Raw genomic sequence first — 20,286 nt, forward strand, 5'->3', positions numbered from 1 at the left:
AATCTGCATTTTTCTTTTTAGTTTACCGCTCGCACTAATCATTATGCAGCCGCCACAATATGAATAGTATTAACTTCCAACATTATCTATAATAATTACTGCATAATTACTGTTTATCCAAATTTACAAAAACAAACGTTTACAAGTCAACACAAGCTGTAAGGGTTGTAGAATGCGTATTTATACATATTCTTTACCAAACCTTCAATCTTCATACGTCTTAAGTTTCATGAGGGTTAATTAATACTATGCTGGTTAGTTTATACCGTGCTCATGCATAAGATCATGGATCTCTTGTTTTTGTATCTGTGTTCGCAACTTCGCAATGACTTGCCAATTGTTTGTTGGGGGATTACCCGAACGTAAAACTTCACTTTTGCAAAAACGGTTCCGCTTTCCTTGTAGCATTTAGCTTGTAGGTTATTTGACAATGTTATGTTGTTTTGGTAATATTATCAATAAAATGAGAAGAAAGTTTATTTGTGTTCTTTTATTAAATAATAAATTATTGGATTAAAATTATAAAATACAAACTTTTGCACTGGAAATCAGACTTGTATCTGTGTCCAGTGTAAAGTTGCGGTATTAATTTGGCTCTAAGTAACATTTTTCTCAGTAAACATATTTTTGTTACACTTTTTCCACAGAAGGTATAGAATATATTAACATTTTAAACTATGTCTCAGCAAAGCTTTTGCGATGAATTAAGAGAAAAGTCTAGCAAGGCTCATGCAAAATCGGATAAATTAATGAATGTAAAGCTTGCTGTGGCACTCACAGACACTTCAATTTATAGTCAAGTCCTTGGCGATTTTTACGCCGTCTTTAATGCAATTGAAAATGGAATTATAGAAAATGAAGAAAATGAATACATAAAGCAGCTATGGCATCCAGCATTTGGAAGAGTGAGCTTCTTTGAAAGGGATCTGGAATTTTATCTTGGTTCACAATGGAAAAGACTTCTTACACCCAGTGATGCTGCTATGGAATATGTTTCTCATATTGAAGATATTACAGAAAATAAACCAATACTACTTGTTGCTTATGTACATACAATGTACTTGGCAATATTTAGTGGTGGTTTCATTTTGAAAAAAATAATTAAAACTACTTTGAATTTAAACGAGTCTGAAGGTGTCAATATATTTGACACAGCAGAAGGAGAGTCTCGGTTGAAGTTAAAACAACTTATCAAGACGAGAATCAATGCCATGGATTTTGATAGAAGTACAAAGGATTTGATTATTCAAGAAAAACTTGATATTTTTGCTAAAAATAATCAAATTGTTTCCAATCTCAAACCTAAAATAAGCTCATTTAAACGTTTGTTGTTGTTAGTTTGTTTGGTTCTTGTTGTTCTTTGTGTTTTGGGGTATGCATTGTTTAAAATGTTTCGGTTTATTTGGGATAGGTAAAAGGTTACTAATAAAAAGTAGAAAATATTTTAGAAATATTATAAATAGATGCATAATTAAATACAGATCTTCGGGTCAGTTCCAATACAAACGTTACAGCTCATGTATATGATATGATTGTCTTCATTTTTAAACGTTTCAGTTCAAAAACCAAAACCATCTTCAGTTGTCTAGGAAAATAAACAAATAAGGACAAAAGTATCACATATATTAGGGTATATAATCTGTAATAGGCATATTTTTAATAGTTTATTTTAATCCCTGTTTATCTCAGCTGAACAATTGGCAGGAAATTGGTTATAACCTGGGTTGACAACTAATTATTTAAAAGTATTCTGTGTCGTACGTTAAATAATGGCAATTATTATTTCCTCAATGTATACATCCCATAAACCAATAGCTTCCACACTTGGTTATATGGTGTGTAAGTGGCTGGTGTGTTAGTGAAAATGTGATTTTAAGTTTTTCTTAATTGGTGCATACAACATTGCCTTCTTTGGTAATTTAATTGATTGACTTTATATTTAAAGACTTACTTATATTTTTTAAAGATAAACGTAATTAATGTTTTCTTGAGTTTGAGATGCAAAAATTATCATAGGTTTGGGAAAACAAGATTGATGAAATGTATATACTGCTAGTTCTTTACATCAGTTAACAATAAGACATAATGAAGATGGTATTAAGCTTTACGACAAATATAATTGTGCATGTCAAAATCTGCTTAAAAAGAGTTTTTATGTTTTTATTTAGGAACTATTTGTGTATGAGCAAAAACTAGTCATCAATACTGTTTAATCTAGTAAACTGTTTCAAATAAAATGAACAAACAAAACTCGGAAGATGTCATGCCAACCAACAGTGTGGTACAAGCATTGCTTACAGGTTGGTTTGGTTTTTTAATTTGTAATAATTTGATCACTTAACCTGACTTTTTCAATGATTTTTCTTTTATGTAAATAGGTTTGCCGTACCCTTTTTGATAAAACCTTGTACTAAGTAAGTAAGCTTATATTATGTGTGGGTGGTAACAATTATCTTTGACCTTAAAACTTTGTAAACATGGTAGATTTTTTTTGAAAATTAAACCTAACCACCTTTGTGATTATAAAATAGACAAATATTAGTGGGTTTAGCAGCAACATTTTTATCTGAAACTTTTTATCACATAGTTTTTACCCACAATGTTTATTTAACAACTGTCTTTTTTGACAGGGTTCATCTCTTTGTTGTTTTTGATTAATTTGATCTTCTCCCGTATTTGAAGAGATAAATAAAAGTTGTTTCTGTAACCTCACCAAACACCACTCTTGTTTTAAAGTAATATTACTCTTGCATTATTAGATTTATATCAAGTTACAATGGCTTATGCATATTGGAAGAGTGGAAAAATGGAGGATAAGGCCGTGTTCGATCTTTTCTTTAGAAAAAATCCTTTTAAGGGAGAGTTTGCAATATTTGCTGGCTTGAGTGAATGTCTCAAGTTTTTGAGCAATTTTAGATTTTCTGATTCAGGTTTGTTTAATTCAAATATAATATATATATATTTCAATAGGCGTCATATCATTAAGAATTTTGGTGAAAGCCGATGTGACCAGGTTTATATTTGTTATGTTTTAGGTTATGACATAAGACGCAAACTATATTTTCAGATAAACAAACAATATTGCTACTAAACAGACAATTTTATCCCATTTTAAACAATGTAGATGGCAAAAACAGCCTAATTCTGTCCCAGAAGTAGTGCTGTTTTATGTCCGTTACTAAATAGTTGATATTCACATGTGCATCATGATTAACAATTATTTAACCTGTCGATTAATTTGGACATACTAGCTAAGTAGCTATTCACACAGCAATTATTTGTGTCATAATAGCATTTCTAACCTTGAATATTTAGTCTGCAGAACTTTGAAAACAAGTTTAAACGTTTGCAATCAAGTAAAGGACTGTCACACTCGCGTCTAAGATTAATACTTCGTACCCACATTAACACAACAAGCATGTAAATGTATTTTACTTATATTCAGCAAAATAAATAAAACTAGGGACTCTAGTTTAGGGAGGCCAGACCCATTTTGCCACCCTAGCTTGGTGTGCCACCACTCCAGTACCCTTGGCTATGGTGCACGTGTATATTTTTATATTTGGGAGTTTTACTTATTCAAAAAATATTCATTATTATTATTCGAGTATGTTAGTGTAAAGAATCTTCTTGTACAGACATCAATTATCTGAAACAAATTCTTCCTCATGTGGATCCACAATTCTGGGAATATCTGTCAGGCCTGGATGCTTCTCAGGTATATAGTAGCAATATTATGACAACATTGATTAAGTTGCTGTTAGCCTTTGATATTCAATTCTATATTTGTGTTATGTGTAGTTGTATTTTCATCTGTAACATTAATAAGTGATGACAGTTGCCACTCTAAATGTGTTGACAATGTGTTGCATTCATAAACGGGACACAAAAGGACAAACTAGTGTGCCACAATTTGTATTTTGCAGAAAAAACAGTTGACCATCTTAAAAAACAGAATGAACTTTGCGTAAGGAGGAGTTCTCGCAGTATGGTCAATGTACCAGACAGACAAAAATTTGTTTTACGAGTCAATCATTTTAAAAATGGCTACCAACCATAATTTTAGGGATTGTGTATAAACACAATGTGTGTGCGCGCTTGAAAGAGTTTGGTTTTTAGCTTTGATTGTGCAATAGGTTTACTCATTATTTTTAATTATTTTTAAATCGATTTAAATGGGAACATCTCTAAACATATAATGTTTAGTAAAATCTAAAGTGTTAAATTGCAGATAAACCGGTATAAACATAGGGAACCTTATTGATTACGTGAAAAATGCAACATACTTTATCCCTGCTTGTTTCTAGATACAGCAAAGTAAAATCTGTTTTAGGCTTTAAACTGGGCAAAACATATGATCTTCCAAAAGTTGAGTGTCATGCCACCCCAGACAACCTAACGTGACGCGCATGTTTGTTTCCCAGGTAACAATGTCAGCGATTCCTGAAGGTTATGTTGTTTTTCCAAAAGTTCCACTGATTCGTTTGGAAGGTCCACTTCCTGTTATTCAGTTGTTGGAAACTACTCTGCTCAACCTTGTCAACTATGCAAGGTAATTTTGCTCCAATTGTTAAATGTTGATGTATTTCCTATTGTTTGGAAGCTTACTTTTGGGTAAACCATGACTGTGGCTATTTAGTTTTACGACTTGTATGAGTTGTTCCGCCTGTTTAAGATAACAAATAAAATTGCCAAACGAGCATTTTTACACCTGACAACAACACAATATATATAAAATAAAATGAGTAGCTTTGGTATGTTAACCGAAAGGTTAAACAATCCTTGAATTTTATAATTTGTTTTCAATAGCTTGGTAGCAACAAATGCAGCACGCTTCCGTATAACTGCTGGGGAAAGTGTCCAGTTGCTTGAGTTTGGTTTGCGTCGTGCACAGGGACCTGATGGGGGACTCTCTGCATCAAAATATTGCTATATCGGAGGTGCATATCAATTCCATACGCATTAAGCAATTGTTGTAATATCTGTGGCGTTCTTCACCACGGAAGCAGAATACTTGCCACTGTCTTAACCGAACGCCTATTCATGTTATTTACAAAAATTTATTACTCTTGAGTATGGTATTGTGCCTTGACTGCCTTCCAAAGCAGGCATGCAGCAAATTTGATTTCGCACAGCAATTATGTTGCCATGGTGATGCAAGCTTCATTTTATGGACTGACATTTTCCCCAAGTCACGTGGCGCCTTGTGGACAAAGACAGTTGTAAAAAATACACAGGTGTTCTGTTTCTTACACCTTGTGCGGACAATTTGCCACACATGTAGCTAATATTTACCCCAGTTCTGTGAAAAAGTGGTTAGCGCGCCTGCTTTTACCTCCGTAAAAATGTGTTATCACTTGAAGAAAATTGCTCCAACCTGTTCATTCATTATGTGTGGCAGGTTTTGACGGAACAAGTAATGTTCTAGCTGGCAAGTTGTTTGGAATTCCTGTTCGCGGAACACATGCCCATGCTTTTGTTAACAGCTTCAGTTCTTTGGATGAAATCAAAGGAAATGTAAGATTTATTAAAATTGTTATATTTTATATTTAAAAAAAAACTAAATATATTGTTCGAATCACAAAAATCCTAGAGTCATTTATTCAGGTAAAGATTTACATTAAATGTTGGTTTACCAACAACAATTTTTGTATAACGCAGTGTGGTGGGGTAATGACAGTCATATTAGTCGTGTCAACTATGCAAAAACGCCGTTACCAAGTAACATACTTGGTTAATCGTAAGTTGGCATGAGCTGTATGAAACAAAACACCTTTGTTATAAGACTGTCGTTTTCCCGCCACGTAAGAAAAAATCAATTGACATCCATAAACATGAGTGTTCTGTATTAACCAATGCAGAAATTGGTGCTGAATCCTTTAGCAAAGTCAAAGAAAGATCCGCAATTAGGTTTTGTTGAACTGACCAAGTCATATCTGAACAAAATATCTCCAATCTTAAATGTTTTGGAGAATGAGACAAATGAAGGCGAACTCACCGCCTTCCTTTCCTATGCGTTCGCCTTCCCCACTTCATGCTTGTGTTTGCTTGATACATACTCAGTAATAAAGTAAGTTTATCCTAAAAACTAATTTTATTACCATATAGTTGTTAATTTTATTTATTAAGGTAGGGGTTGAATTTTGTTCCAAAAATACCATGGTTTAGGAATTGTTTTAACAAATAAAATCAAATACTAACATACTGGTTATATTATTCTAAAGTTGTTAGATTTAGATTAAAAAAATACAAAAAAAACAAAAATATAAACAAATAAACATACCAAATATCTATGACGTAATTGTATTTATTTAAAACATTTTGGTTTGCCTACCAAAAATTTAATAACATATTTATCTGAGTTTAAATACAACAATGTAGCTACATCACATTTCTTTATTAAAAAACGCTTCTGACTGTATATTTTGAGATTCAATCATGTTTTGTAGTTTTTTTATGTTTTGCATTTTTTTTTGTAAAATATTTATTCAGTTAACTTCAGTGAGGGTGAATGTTAAAATGCACATTTAACACCAAACCATTTATTACTATAGGAGTGGTTTACCAAACTTCTTAGCGGTTGCGCTTGCACTTAATGATTACGGTTATCGTGTGATCGGTGTTCGACTCGATAGTGGTGACCTTGCTTACTTATCAAGGAAATGCAGAGAAGGATTCAATTTAATTGCTGATAAGTAAGTTGTTGGCCTTGGTTTAACAAATGTTAAACAGGATATTCACGAAATATATATACAACTCAGTATGAACTATCTTTACATCAATTATAAAATAGAACTTTAGTTTCCTTTTGATATTTGATGATTAACTTAATGTATGTTTGTTACAAAGCATAATAATATAAAATTGAGAATCACAAGTCGCGCTAACCACAATGCTGAACTTCTTTATTTAACGTATTCTACTGTTGTTCAAATGCAAATTGCACATTCTATTTACAGGTTTGACTTGCCTTGGATAAAGCAACTTATTATTGTTGCAAGTAATGATATAAATGAGGATACTTTGAGGTCTCTGAAGGAACAGGTAATCAACACTAAAGCACTCAATTTTAATCAACTTACTCACTTTCGTCAATATAAAAAGAATAATCCTTTAAAGAGCTTTCCTTTCTGTCTGACTTGTCTTAAATTTAATTGAAACCCCATTTTTTTTATTTGTTTTGTAATATTATAATACACGTTTACTAAATTAGATTAGGTTTTCATTACTGATTACACAGATTTTCACACACATGTAGAGTAAATTTTCTAGATAGTAGTTGAATATTCACGCTTACACACATAACTCTTAGTTTCTACCGGCAATAATAATGTATTAAAAAATATATATTTTCAAGCAATGCTTAAATATTTTGCTTTCGGCAGTTTAACCATGATGTCTCATGCTGTATTTTATGTGTTCATGTTTTTTTATGTTGAATGTGTTTTTCTTTTTTCAACTTCCAATAGAAAAGCTGCTAAAATACAATTTTGTCAATTTTGTATTGTTAAAATCATTTCATATCCATGTTTTCATTTTTCACTCTTGGATTTATTTTCACAGGCTTGTTTCGGCAGTTTAGAGGTTAATATGCTGGTAGATCTAATGTGCATGTTCCGAATTATATTTTATTCATATATTCGTGCATGCGTGTGATTGAACGCAATATCTTATTCTGCTGCTATTTCATAATGACCTTGTTTGGATTTGCTTTATTTAAACCACCTCCACTATTTCTTTATTGCTTAAACCCCGAAAACAAAGCTCTACATTTCGCATGTTGTCAAAACATATTCTTAGTTACAACTTACAAGTGTAGGAGGTAGATAAGTAGATTATTAGTATTTTTCACTTTTATGTAATTAAAACAATTCTTATAATAACAATTCTAATTTTTCTAATTATAACTTTTCACTTTCCATCTCATTTTTAGTTGCAATATTTCAAATGATAACAAATAATATCATTGAGATGTAGGATAGATATAATTTAAATTTTTTTTGGTATTTTAAATCTTTTTTTTATTCCATATATAAAACATATTATCACAAATATGTTTTTATGGATTTTAAGATTTTCCTAATTTAATATAATTGTATTTAATTCCAATAAAATATGAAGTCCTTTTATCTTTGTAATGCTGCAATTGGTTGTTATTTTTATACTAGAATCATGAAATAAACAGCTTTGGAATTGGAACTCATCTTGTGACCTGCCAGAAACAACCTGCCCTTGGTTGTGTGTTCAAGGTATGTTGCATCAAACTTCATGTTCAATGTTTAAAAATAACTTTAAAATATCGTTCTTTTTCATTTTACGTAATAAAAAAATGCTTTACTTGATATGATAAAACAAAAACACCTCAAACTTAACCTTAAATTAAAAATCATAATTTTAATGTTATTATAGCAAGTAAAACTAATGTGAACCTTTAACACTGATCTCCTGCTTTTCTAGGATGTTTGTAAAGTAATACTAACTTCACCAGAACATTGAATCATTTGTTTACATTTATCAGCTTGTTGAAGTAAATGGTGAACCTCGTATGAAACTGAGTGAAGATGTTGAAAAGATAAATCTTCCTGGAAAGAAAAATGTTTTTCGTCTTTATTCCGAGGATGGACTTGCAATTCTTGATCTAATTCAACTTTGCACAGAGAAACCACCTGCGGTATGGTACTTGTCCCCCTTTTAAAAGTTCAACACATCTTAACTTCTATGTTGATCTTAAAATATTAAATTTAAATTTATTGTTTGAAACTTTCCGTATAGTAAACCATAGTTAACGACTTAACGTGCAGGTGGGTAAAAAAATACTGGTGCGTCATCCATTCAATGAATCAAAGAGAGCATATGTATGTCCACACAAAGTTGAACTCTTGTATACAGATTATTGGGGGGACAATTGTTTGATGCAAAGTTTCTCTACATTGCAAGAAACCAAGTAAGTTTTCGTTTTTAAAAAGGTACTTCCAAACTTATAGAACGAAATAGCTTTTGAAAATATCGTTACAACCACTTAAGTAAAAAAATTGATCTTGCGACAATTCATGGGATTTCCCATACAAAAACTTTTGTTGGTATCTTTAGATAACATTTAATTATATATATATTTTTTAATCAAGTTGGTAATTGGCTTATTTTGCAGACAAATTGCATCAGATTCATTAAAAACTTTAAGGCAAGACATTAAGAGGGAGTTAAACCCAACACCGTACAAGGTTTGTTACCTGTAGTATTTAATGTTTAAGTAGGTGCAACTTACCTTAGGCTCAAAATCCGAATGCTGGTGGTCAGCGCGCATGCCTAAACTCCAAAGGGTATGAGTTCAAGGCTTTTCGCTGCAACCATTGTTGGCGTATGTGTCCTTGGGCAAAACAATTAACAGCAATTGCCCACAAAGTAACATACTTGGTAACTTGTAAGCTGGCACGAGGTGTATGAACACCCGTGTTATAACGGCTCTGTTTCCGGTCACGCGAGGATAAAGTAAGTTACATTCATTCATTCATTCATTGCAAAAAGTCCATCTACTTCATTATATAAAATGTCATGGTTATAGAACGTTGATTTAAACAAGTGTATAAACGATACATATTTGTTGTAGGTGTCAGTGACCAATGAAATGTATCATTTCTTGCATGACTTGTGGTTGAAGCATGCACCCATTGGTGAATTATCATAGATTCACGAAAATCCACATTTAAAAACCTGGTTTTGTTTGTTTACAAAAAAAAATCCAAAACATTTTATGCATGCAAATTTTCTATTTAAAATATTTGTATGATTTAGTGAAGTAGATATTTGTATGATTATGATGTCTTCAATTGTACTTGAAATCTATATATCTTGGCTTGGCCGACCGTCCGTAATGTTGTTCCTTGTTTTTATATACGCAAGAAAAATGTATTTTATGAAATTATACTCAAATTTAGATAGTAATAATAAATATATTGATATCGGTAACATTGGAAAATTCTAACTTGATTTAACCTGCTTGTAGTAAAGAATAATTAAGCAGTTAAACTTAATGTTTGTAATATTTTAATGTTCTTCTATTTTACAACGTTCACTCGAAATAATTTTAAATGTCTCCATTTAAGTTCATAATGTGTGCAGACGTAACACGTAACGACATTAAATAAAATATCGGTAATAAAAACTACCGGGTGCGTAAATTTCACTGAGCTGTGTGAACACAGTTGGCAGTTGTGTAAGATTTACGTCTAAACTGATATTTTTCAGACGAGACGCTTGTTTAGAAGGGCATTTGCATGGTCGTTAGAAATACGCAGAGGTGACCTGTAACGTAATGTTAAATAAAACTGTTTGAACGTGTCATATGCTAGCTATTTCAAGTTCGGGCTTATATATAGCAACCTTGGTCTGATTAAGTTATTGTTAAGTTATTAAAGCAAGCATGAGTAGTGTGATCAGTAATTTGACAGCGTTTGTCGTTCTAGGATGTCTTTTGACATCTAAAACTTCAGGAAATAGAACTTACAGAAAAACGCGGCAAATCGATGCTTTCAGTGCACTAAGGCAAAAGCTAGGGGATATAAGTACATTTTTAAAAGACGGAGGTAAGTAACTAATCATGTATTTACACGACACGTAAATATATTTGACGTATTTGCAGTACAAATGCAATGTTCCCCAAATGAGATGTGCATAGCAGTATCAACAGTGTTCTACAACAGACAAGGCATTACCGATGTTGCAATGAGTAATTTGCAGTTGAACCAACCATGTGGATTGGATATTATTGACGAGAACATCGCAATCCTGTGTACCAATGCTGGTCTTATGTCTTGCGGAAACATTATGTCTGTGGTAAGATACTCAGATGCATCGTAACCGGTTAAGTACAACGATTCTAATAGGCGTATGTGTTTAAGAAAACGGACACGCATATTTAGTACTGTGGGTTAAGATAAGACATTCATTCATTCTCTCTTTTGTTCTATATGGCATTAAACGAAGAATATTTACAGAATTGTATTACTGCACCCCGCGACCCTATTTAAGAGAGTTGTTAAAAGTTCAAGTCTTCAAGAAATATATACGATTTTGGTACTAACGGTATCCCCGTATAGTACTGAATTTAAAAAAGCAAAGATTACATATATTCGGCGACCGGCGTGGTTGTAATGTTATTATTATCACTATCGTTGTTTTTCTTACAGAATGACACCCACGTAACGTATACAAACAGTCTCACAAGTAATTCAGTTGTAGACAACCTATATCCTAGCGTTGTGTTTGGTGATCAATGGGGTGAGCACGTAATTGAATGGGACTGCACATACCCTATCAACTACTTGGTTTCCCTAACATCAAGTTATGTAGAAGAAGAATATCGTTACTTGTGAGTAATCTTACTTAATGTAAAGCTCCACAAAAAAGGTTTATTCAAATTACTACCAGTTCAAGGCTTGTCGCCGCTACCATTGTGCGTGTACGTGTCATTGGGCAAGATATTTAACCGCAATTGCTGTAACCCAGTTGTAATTAATGGATGGTCTGAATTATCAGACATGCACATACAGTATGTGGTAACTCGCCACCGCTATTATGGACGTATGTGTGTCCTTGGGCACGAAGTGTAAGAAAGAGAACACCCGTGGTATAACAACTGTCGCTTTCCCGCTGCGCGAGGATAAAGCAAGTTACATTTATTTATTTAAGCCTCTTACAAAGAAAGTTTATGCAAATTATCGTTTCAGTCAAATTCGTCGCTTAATAATCGACACAAGTCTTTCCGGTACTGGTTTCGGGGTTTTCCCCATCGCAATGTTCCTTTATAAAGATGAGAAATATGATGTTGTTCATCCGGGACCACCTCAACTAGGGATGGATCAAACGTATGTTCGTGGTCGTATTTATATAAAAGTATTCGTGGCTTTAGAAGCAGTCACGCTTTTATCTGACAATATTTATTTAAGTATAGTTTTACACTCGCAGCGACTGCGTCGTTTTATTTGCTAATTCCTTTATATCTTTGTTATTTTTATTAACCTGATCCTTGCTATACTGTATTCAAGGGGATGATAAATAAATTTATATCATGCTATATAATTAGACGATATATAAATAGACCATGCTTCTATGACTTACACAAAATAACGTTGTAACCCAGATTGTTTTGTAAATACTTTTGTTTTTTACTTTTATTCACATACCCAATTACATTTGCAGATTATACATTGGAATATCCCTAATAGATGGTCCTGATTCAGCTGTTATTAACGTGGGAGAATGCTGGGCAACCCCAACGAATAACACGGAAGACCAAACTTTATACAACCTGATTTTAAACGAGTGAGTCCTATCTTCTATTTTAACCTATTTACATTTAACAACGCCCTTTTAGAGTCGCAAGTCTCCGTTTATATAATTCTGTACTTTCTTTATTTAATATTGTACACACTTCGTTTAATAATGAAAAAAAAGAATAAACACTTGTCCCATCTTACCCCAGCCTATACCTTCGTTTTTATCTTTTTTAAACTGACGTTCCGATATATTTTGCATTTATTTTTAGCTAATTCAAACTACATGTGTTAGTTTTTGTCTTTTTAAGAACACGTGCATTATGTGAATATATTGAAAAAAATTACCAGTTGCCCAGCTAATGATGCCGACCGTGTTCAAGTGGAGACCGCTACGCCTCAACGCCACTTTCAATGGAATTCTCCGGTTTTTAAATTCACTGTCAGTTCCAGAGTTTATATACATTGTTACGTCACAGTCTGTTTTACCAACATGCAAGAATGCGCAAAGGTTTGTGTTTGACCATCTAAACTCCTAAAGTCAGCTAAACCCGGCTCGGTGGTAAAGTGGCGCGCCAGCTTTCAACCCAGAATGTTCAGGGCTCGTCGCTGATATCACTATTGGTACATGCGTCTTTGGCAAGACTTAACGGTAATTGCTTAAAACTTGGTGGTCACTAATAGGCTGTGAAAATTATCTGCCACACATAAAAAAGTCAAACACCAAACGTTTTAACTTACTTTATCCTTGCGTGGCCGTAACACGACAGTCGTTAAGCTGGGGTGTTATGTTTCAAACACCCCGTGCCAGCTTACCAGTTACCATGTATGTTACTTTGTAGGTGATTATTTTTTGGGGGATTTTTTTATATGTGATTGATAAGTTAGACAGCCATTAGTGACCACTGGATTGGAGCAATTGCCGTTAAGTGTCTTGCCCAAAGACACATACGCCTACATTGGTAGCAGCGACAAGCCTTAAATCCAGTTGGGTTAGAGGCAGGGAAGCTAACCAGCAACTCTGTTCCACGGCGCCGGACATTTTGGTGTTTCACTTGCTACCTCGTAGGTTGTACACCCAGTTTAGTTTAGTTGGTACTGTTCGCACGACCATTCCCACCAGTCCCATTAACCTTTGATAATTGTTTAAAAACGATCAAGATATTTGAATATAGTAGGGTGGGGGAAGATGGGACACCTTTTTATTTTATTCTCTCGTCCCAATTGATAGTAAACGAAGAACATTCAAAGAATTATAAAACCGTATTCTGATGACTCCCATAGACCTTTGTTAATTGTTTAAAACACGATCAGGATATTTGGATATTAAGTGCTAAAGATGTCCCATCTTCCCCCACCCTACTATATTAATATGTGCTAAAGGTGTCCCATCTTCCCTCATCCTGATATATGTTTGTTGATATCCATTGTTTTACTTTGTTAAACCTAAATAAAATAAGTTAGTTCATCACACCCGCAAAGTTACATATGTGGTAATATATAAGCGGTCACGGGGTACAAGAAACAGCTAGACCACCTGCTGTTATAATAACGACGACTGTCGTTCTCCCGCTACGCGAGGATAAAGTAAGTTACATTCATTCATATTTTGTATATAGACAACGAGTTGTGAAGATCGTAGTCGTAATAAAAGATGGATTGATGACGCAACAAACGAAGTGTCTTCAGATCAAGCATTGCTGTCTGTTGGGCCCGTTTATTTGAATGAGGATGTCAAAATAATCGATTCATATTTACCTTTCAGCGGGACTAACAAACCAAATCGTGATGTAATTAATCAAGGCGATCAAAAAGGTAAAATCAAAATGTTCTGTTTGCTGTTAAAATATGATGATGGTATGATTCATTTACTTTAAATGCAGATGCAATCAACTGGTTTTTCATAATAGCAGTATGCATTGTGTCATCATTGATCACAGCAGGCGTTATTATTATGTTCATTATACGAAGATTCAAGCACGAACAATACGCCGTTGAAACTTAAATTATTTCACATTTTGTAACTTATTTAGCAAACTATAATGTAAGTGAAGTTGCCATTACGTTCATAACCTATATATTTATATTACGTTTTTTTCGTAGTAAACCGATGACATCGTTATGATGTCATAATAAACACACAAACAATTTCACTGATGTCTTTTATCGCAAGCATTAGATTAGAAGACATGACCATAGTTTAATAATACAACATGACACTTCTTTATTAAACTATGACATGACCTACCCTTTTATTTATTTGAAGTCTCGATACATGGACAAACATCGTTCAATTCGCGAAATTGTTATATACGCATGTGTCTAAATATTTAAATCCATTCAAGCATAGTTTTATCAGCAGCGTGTGTGTATAACGACTGTCGTTTTGTTGCTAATTCCCTTCTCTTAGTTGTTTAACCTGGTCTTCGTTATCATATTCAAAAAAATAAATAAAAAATATAATAATTGTCATTATTTGTTAACGGCTAATATAAATATTTAATATATATTATCTACGCTTCCTAAATTGTACATTTGACAAACATTAAAAAGTATAACACACCGAATGAATTTTGCAGCAATTAGATGTAGTGGGGTGGGGAAGATGGGACACCTTTTTATTCTATTTTATCGTCCCAATCGGTAGTAAACAAAGAACATTCAAAGAATTATAAAACCGTATTTCCACGACTCACATAGACCGTTGTTAATTGTATAAAACACGATCAGGATATCTGGATATCATGTGCTAAAGGTGTCCCATCTTTCCCCGCCATACTATTATTAGTTCGAGCGATACATGTCATATTTAATACGATAAACCCAGTGTATAGTTGTTGCTGGCCTTATAATGATGCTTGTCATTTGGCGAGTGTCAGAATTACAGGGAAGACCAATTACGTCGCGTTATATGCACAGTGGTGACGTGAATTACGCAGCAAGTAAAATAATGACGTGTCAGCAAAGCTCTCGGTAACATTTAAAGACCACTTGTAGAATTGAAATTAGTAGCATTGGAAATAACTGTTGATGCAAGAAGCTTGGTTAAGTTGTGCCTGTGTACGTAAATAATGGACATTATTGTCGTTTCGGTTTGAGATGATAAATGACTATGTTTATGAATATTTACCTGAGTTGGCTGCAGCAGCGTATGCATCCCGGATATCATTGTCTACGTTTATTCCTGGTAAAATATAAACATTGAAATCTAACACATAATAACAACATTAAACATATCTACTGTATTGCAGTTTTCCCATTAAGATATAATTCATACGTAAACCTTTATATTTGCATATACTTACCGATTATAATATAACCAATGATCATCAAAATAAACATCAGGCATGCTAGCAATGTGAAAATTGCCATCAGAATCCTACACCACATACATTCGCCGTCTTTATCTGCTGAAAATACTTTACTTTTAGTATTCAATTTTAAAGTAGCATTATTTATTAAATTAAATTCACTTACATCTCCCGTTGTTATTCTTGTTCACATCAGCTACTGGAAAAGCTCTTGGTTCACCAAAAGAAGTTTCAGCTGGACCGTCAATAGTAGTTGATATAACCGCTGCACGACTTGCTCGACGTGATGTTCTTTTATAGGAAAGTAAGATGGACTTAATTAGGTGTTTGGTAGTAAACAAAGAATATTTACAGCATTATATAACCTCACGGCTTAAAAAAAAAACACAAAAAACACGAAGTGTGGATTTTTGGTGCTGACTGTATCCCATCTTACCCCAGCCTACTACATATTAAAACGTTTAGTTGTTTTTTACCCTTTACTGTCAAGATCCCACTCATCATCGTCCCATTCCACATCTGAATCCTCATTGAATTGCTCATTCATTTGACTGGGAGGTTGACCTGTCGCTGTAAAACACAATTGCTTTCACTGTAAAATTATAATTATGTCGCACGCCATCCACGCTGAACTCATGAAATCGGCATTTCCAAAGTTCGCAAAATATTCTCATGGCCTTACTTACAAAATATTGTTTGATTCCTCTCAGGTGTTGAATGGCTGCTTTTACGTCTGGTCGAGCTACGGCTGCTTTGACGACGTGAGTCTGTCTCTTCAACGAACACGACTGTAAAGGAAACATATTACATAAATTATATTTATCTCTTCGAATACAGTAGTAAAGATCAGATTAATTAAAACGATGAAGAGAAGTAATAACACATCATCTGTTATATACACGCTGCGTGTGTCAGATAAAATAACCTACGAACGTTGTGGATATAGATGCTATTCACTTATAACTCATATATAGTAGAGTGGGGGAAGATGGGACACCTTTTCATTCTATTTTCTCGTCCCGTTTGTTAGTAAATAAAGAACATTTACAGAATTATAAAACCGTATCCTTAAGACTCCCATAGACCGTTGTTAAATGTTTAAAACCCGATAAGAATATTTAGATATTATGTGTTAAAGGTGTCCCGTCTTCCCCCACTCTATATACGGAACCCGAATCAAACGGTGTTTAGCGTTAAGAAGAAAAAAAAAGGTTGCGTAAAAATTGATTATTTATTGCTGAAAATCTTGAAAACTTGACAATTTACCAGAAGCGCGTTTTTTCTTCATGTCGACTGTGCTGTAAAGCTTTGATGGTGATTCCTTTGGAGTGACGTAGGGCAATGTTTGAGTAGATGAAAGTTTTTCATTGGTGGTTACTGGCACCGGATCGGGTATTACATCATAATCAGCAGTTCCTAACAACTTTTTTTAATAGAAAAAAACAGTTAAGGTTTCTAATGTTGATTATGATAAAACAATTCATACCTCTTCACCATTGGAAGCAACCTCATCGTAATCTGACCCCGAGTCCGACCTTACAGGGGAAGTATGTGGAACATAAGGGGGAGGTGGAAGAATCACTTCACGGTGGGAGCTAGATCTTCTATCAAGAGTCCTGTTCACCGTAATTAATGTCACTTATAAAAGTCAATAGGATACGTCAATAAGTATAACGTAAAGTGTAAACAAAGCTTATTTGCAGAATCACATAAAGACATGGTTCTCTAAAGTTATTTTTTAGTTTTAAAACACGATCAAGAATGGTGGGTATTAGGTGTTAACGGTATCCAATCTTATTCCGCAGTTCTATATGTGTGCTTAGTACTCGCATACAATTTACAATAATAGGCAAATATTTTTAATTACTTTGATTTTGCAGCATGGTCCACTGATACAATGTATCCGTTGTTATATCCACGTTTGTCCAAACTTTTGGAGTAATTTTGATAAAATGGCGTCCTGCTTCTGGAAAAGTTAAGTTGGAAAATAAATGTTCAGCATCAATCTTATATTTATAATTACTGCATCGTCTTACTTTGTATCTTCATAATATCCATGCGATGTCGCGGCCGGTGAACTTAGTTTTCGTTTGGAATTAATAATAATAGGCGGCCAGTTCCTTGCACTTGCTTTGTTGTTGGCTTCACTATGGTGAGTATATTTCTGCAATCAAATTATAAACGAGTTGATGTACAACTGATTCATGACAATTTTAATGAAAATACAGTCCGGCGCCGTGGCGTAGTGGTTAGCGCGCCTGCCTGTAACCATTAGGTAATGGGTTCAAGGCTCGTCGCTGCTACCATTGTGGGCGTATGTGTCCTTGGGCAAGACACTTAAGGACAATTGCATCAACCCAGTGGTCACTAATGGGTTGTCCAAATTATCAGCCATACATAAAAAAATGAAAAAATCCAAAAAAAATAATCACCCACAAAGTAACATATACATGGCAACTCGTAAGCTGGCACGAGGTGTTAAACCCGTGTGATAACGACTGTCGTTTTCCGGCCACGCGAGGATAAAGTAAGTTACATTCATTCATTCAATACAATACTGTGGGCGAGTAAGATATTTTAGAGTACAGAGTATGCGATTAACTAGTTCTGATGGTCTTTGTTTACTAACAAATGCGACTATAAAAGAAAACTAAAACATGATTCATCTTACGCCACTCTGTATAGTATAGTAAATAATTTATTGTCAACACCTCTGTTTTGGTTGATCTTTTTAAAACGACTTTCAAAACCTATAGTTACACTTGCTTGATCCATATTATACCATGTGATGCGCACGTACGATAATAACTAAACGATTTCTTGGAAAATTACTTACGGGTGCAGTTCGTGCGGATGAGCTTCTGTATTGTTGAAATGTGGTGTGCGTAGGTGAGGTTTCATTTCGTTTCATTTCCAAGGATATTTCCTCCTATTCGTATTATGGTCAGGTATTATTTAGTAACAGTGGGGTAAGATGGAACATGTTTTTATAAGGTATAGTTAACAAAAATGTTCACCGAATAAATTACTGCAAGCATATACTCACAACTTTATTAAAAAACGTTGTAAATTGTTAAAAGATACGATTAGAAATGGGGTTTAGATACTAACATGGTACAATCTTATATAGATTGATTGGTATCAACGATATGGTGCCAATAAAAGCTTTCATTCCTGTTAAAATAAAATCACCTTGTCTCTTGTGGAAGAACTTCGTAACTTCTGCCGTTCAGTTGAATGATTTCTTGCTTCGACATTTCGGTTAAATTTAGTAGGGACCTGCACAAACATAACTTTTTTATTTATCTATTTAAAAATATATAGGAGATCATATCATTTAAAAAACGAAGAGAAGGGAATTAACAAAAATTTTCATTCTTGTTTCTCATCGCATTTGGTAAACAAATAATCTTTACAGAATAATAACCGTATCCTCACGATTTTAAAACAACATTGTTAACTGTACAAAACACAATCAATTAAAACGGGATTGACTGCTAACTGTACCCATCTTAATCCACAGATCTGTACTATACAATATGCTTTCAATTACATTGTAAATTTCTTGATGTACTGGAGTTGACTTGGGCGAGGAATAAACTCCCTCATCGCCTTGTTTTGGTAAATCTAGTGAAGATGATCGGTTTTTCAGATTCTTTAACTCCGCGTAGATATCATCAAGCTCATGTATCGCTTTGTCCAACTGCGAGGTATCGACGTCCATGTCAAGAGAAGCCATTTCATCGATGGATTTTACCGGCAGCAGTCAAAACAAAATTATCACTAACTCAGAAAATCACAACAATATATAAATACATTATATTGTTTATTTATGTTGCGGTGTGTCGTAATTTCGGCACCTCATTTGCATTTACGTTAGCTGTAAGCAAATGTTAAGGAACTAGTACAACTGTAGTGCAGCTGAGTGCTGGCAGTGCTAAATACAACATATGAGAAAAAAGTATACCCTGTTATTTCTTAAACCTCCTAGACAATAAAAGCTTTTCCTTAGTTATTTTTACCAAATCGAGTGTTAATGCAAGCTAGAACTTTAATTTGAATGCTAATTCTTATAGTGTTGCTTGCTTAAATTATACAATTACACTGCGTACATGCTTTATGTTCTTCGTTGAACCATTGATGTAACTGCTTACTGAATATAAATGTTACGTCACAGCAATCAAATGACGTTTATACGAATAAATTTGGCGGATGTTATCGATGTTACGTTTCGTTTGATATTTAATTACAGGGCACATTTGTTACAATGAACTAACGTATCTATACAAATAGAAGGGTGGTATTGTATATATGTGACTCGAAATCAGAGAGTAATTTAACTCTTTCGCCAAATAACTGACGAAAAATAAAAAGCGTAAAATCGTTTTTTTTTAAATAAAACAAACACATGGTTCCAGATAAATAATGTGAAACAGTATCATGTTAATGTAAAACAGTAACATAAAAGAGCAAGCACAACATGTCTCTTTCACTGGTGTGGCATTGTGGTTATACGGGCGCTTGCCTGATAAGCTCAGAGGTATTTGAATCAAGGCTCGATGTTGCTGCCAAGTGGGCGTATTTGTCCTTGGGTAAGTTCCAACGGCAATCGATACAATGCATCGGTCTTTTATAGGTTGTTGAACTTGTCAGAAATACATTAAAAAGTGTAAAAAATATTTATTTGCTGCAAAGTTGCATAA

At 33.8% G+C, this 20,286-nt stretch overlaps 4 protein-coding genes across 9 annotated transcripts; 3 read left to right on the forward strand and 1 right to left on the reverse strand.

The window, feature by feature from the left end:
- Positions 1 to 614: 614 nt before the first annotated feature.
- LOC149739487 (uncharacterized) lies at positions 615 to 2,171 on the forward strand. Its single transcript, XM_089871681.1, has one exon. The coding sequence runs from the start codon at positions 678 to 680 to the stop codon at positions 1,413 to 1,415; it is 738 nt and encodes a 245-aa protein (XP_089727807.1). The 5' UTR covers positions 615 to 677; the 3' UTR covers positions 1,416 to 2,171.
- On the forward strand, positions 2,160 to 10,162 carry LOC149739488 (nicotinate phosphoribosyltransferase-like). Of its 2 annotated transcripts, XM_089871656.1 has the most exons (15): positions 2,160 to 2,300; positions 2,760 to 2,930; positions 3,639 to 3,718; positions 4,425 to 4,552; positions 4,810 to 4,940; positions 5,402 to 5,517; positions 5,862 to 6,070; positions 6,555 to 6,695; positions 6,960 to 7,044; positions 7,564 to 7,584; positions 8,169 to 8,249; positions 8,519 to 8,671; positions 8,802 to 8,944; positions 9,149 to 9,221; positions 9,608 to 10,162. In XM_089871656.1, exons 1-15 carry the CDS (start codon positions 2,237 to 2,239, stop codon positions 9,683 to 9,685), a joined length of 1,674 nt encoding a protein of 557 aa, XP_089727782.1. In that variant the 5' UTR covers positions 2,160 to 2,236; the 3' UTR covers positions 9,686 to 10,162. The 2 variants fall into 2 exon arrangements, with proteins under 2 accessions (XP_089727782.1, XP_089727783.1); XM_089871657.1 differs by lacking the exon at positions 7,564 to 7,584.
- Positions 10,163 to 10,281: 119 nt separating this feature from the next.
- Positions 10,282 to 14,425, forward strand: LOC149739489 (uromodulin-like). 2 transcript variants are annotated; one of them, XM_089871668.1, is made up of 8 exons: positions 10,282 to 10,583; positions 10,640 to 10,833; positions 11,187 to 11,368; positions 11,727 to 11,864; positions 12,199 to 12,321; positions 12,624 to 12,783; positions 13,892 to 14,087; positions 14,156 to 14,425. In XM_089871668.1, exons 1-8 carry the CDS (start codon positions 10,421 to 10,423, stop codon positions 14,275 to 14,277), a joined length of 1,278 nt encoding a protein of 425 aa, XP_089727794.1. In that variant the 5' UTR covers positions 10,282 to 10,420; the 3' UTR covers positions 14,278 to 14,425. The 2 variants fall into 2 exon arrangements, with proteins under 2 accessions (XP_089727794.1, XP_089727795.1); XM_089871669.1 differs by lacking the exon at positions 11,727 to 11,864.
- On the reverse strand, positions 14,423 to 19,353 carry LOC149739490 (uncharacterized). 4 transcript variants are annotated; one of them, XM_089871661.1, is made up of 13 exons: positions 19,137 to 19,353; positions 18,776 to 18,862; positions 18,420 to 18,512; positions 17,620 to 17,747; positions 17,451 to 17,549; positions 17,070 to 17,199; positions 16,850 to 17,006; positions 16,270 to 16,371; positions 16,060 to 16,153; positions 15,750 to 15,874; positions 15,578 to 15,679; positions 15,403 to 15,456; positions 14,423 to 15,296 (listed from the first exon to the last, which is right to left on the reverse strand). In XM_089871661.1, exons 1-13 carry the CDS (start codon positions 19,320 to 19,322, stop codon positions 15,253 to 15,255), a joined length of 1,401 nt encoding a protein of 466 aa, XP_089727787.1. In that variant the 5' UTR covers positions 19,323 to 19,353; the 3' UTR covers positions 14,423 to 15,252. The 4 variants fall into 4 exon arrangements, with proteins under 4 accessions (XP_089727787.1, XP_089727789.1, XP_089727786.1 ...); XM_089871663.1 differs by having other exon boundaries at positions 14,423 to 15,328; XM_089871660.1 differs by having other exon boundaries at positions 15,578 to 15,682.
- Positions 19,354 to 20,286: the final 933 nt, after the last annotated feature.

The sequence above is a fragment of the Ciona robusta genome, chromosome 2, assembly GCF_009617815.1.
Source record: "Ciona robusta chromosome 2, ASM961781v2".
Classification (NCBI taxonomy): Eukaryota; Metazoa; Chordata; class Ascidiacea; order Phlebobranchia; family Cionidae; genus Ciona; species Ciona robusta.

Bases quoted from the DNA above. Each gene is read 5' to 3' on its own strand.
- LOC149739487 (XM_089871681.1), top strand. From the start codon at position 678: ATGTCTCAGCAAAGCTTTTGCGATGAATTAAGAGAAAAGTCTAGCAAG.
- LOC149739489 (XM_089871668.1), top strand. From the start codon at position 10,421: ATGAGTAGTGTGATCAGTAATTTGACAGCGTTTGTCGTTCTAGGATGT. The intron at 10,834-11,186 runs GTAAGATACTCA...TTTTTCTTACAG, and splicing joins GCGGAAACATTATGTCTGTG to AATGACACCCACGTAACGTA. The intron at 11,369-11,726 runs GTGAGTAATCTT...TTATCGTTTCAG, and splicing joins GAAGAAGAATATCGTTACTT to TCAAATTCGTCGCTTAATAA.
- LOC149739490 (XM_089871660.1), bottom strand. From the start codon at position 19,322: ATGGCTTCTCTTGACATGGACGTCGATACCTCGCAGTTGGACAAAGCG. The intron at 16,154-16,269 runs GTAAGTAAGGCC...TGTGTTTTACAG, and splicing joins GAGGAATCAAACAATATTTT to CGACAGGTCAACCTCCCAGT. The intron at 15,875-16,059 runs GTAAAAAACAAC...TTCCTATAAAAG, and splicing joins TGGGATCTTGACAGTAAAGG to AACATCACGTCGAGCAAGTC.
- LOC149739488 (XM_089871656.1), top strand. From the start codon at position 2,237: ATGAACAAACAAAACTCGGAAGATGTCATGCCAACCAACAGTGTGGTA. The intron at 3,719-4,424 runs GTATATAGTAGC...TTTGTTTCCCAG, and splicing joins CAGGCCTGGATGCTTCTCAG to GTAACAATGTCAGCGATTCC. The intron at 8,250-8,518 runs GTATGTTGCATC...TACATTTATCAG, and splicing joins CCCTTGGTTGTGTGTTCAAG to CTTGTTGAAGTAAATGGTGA.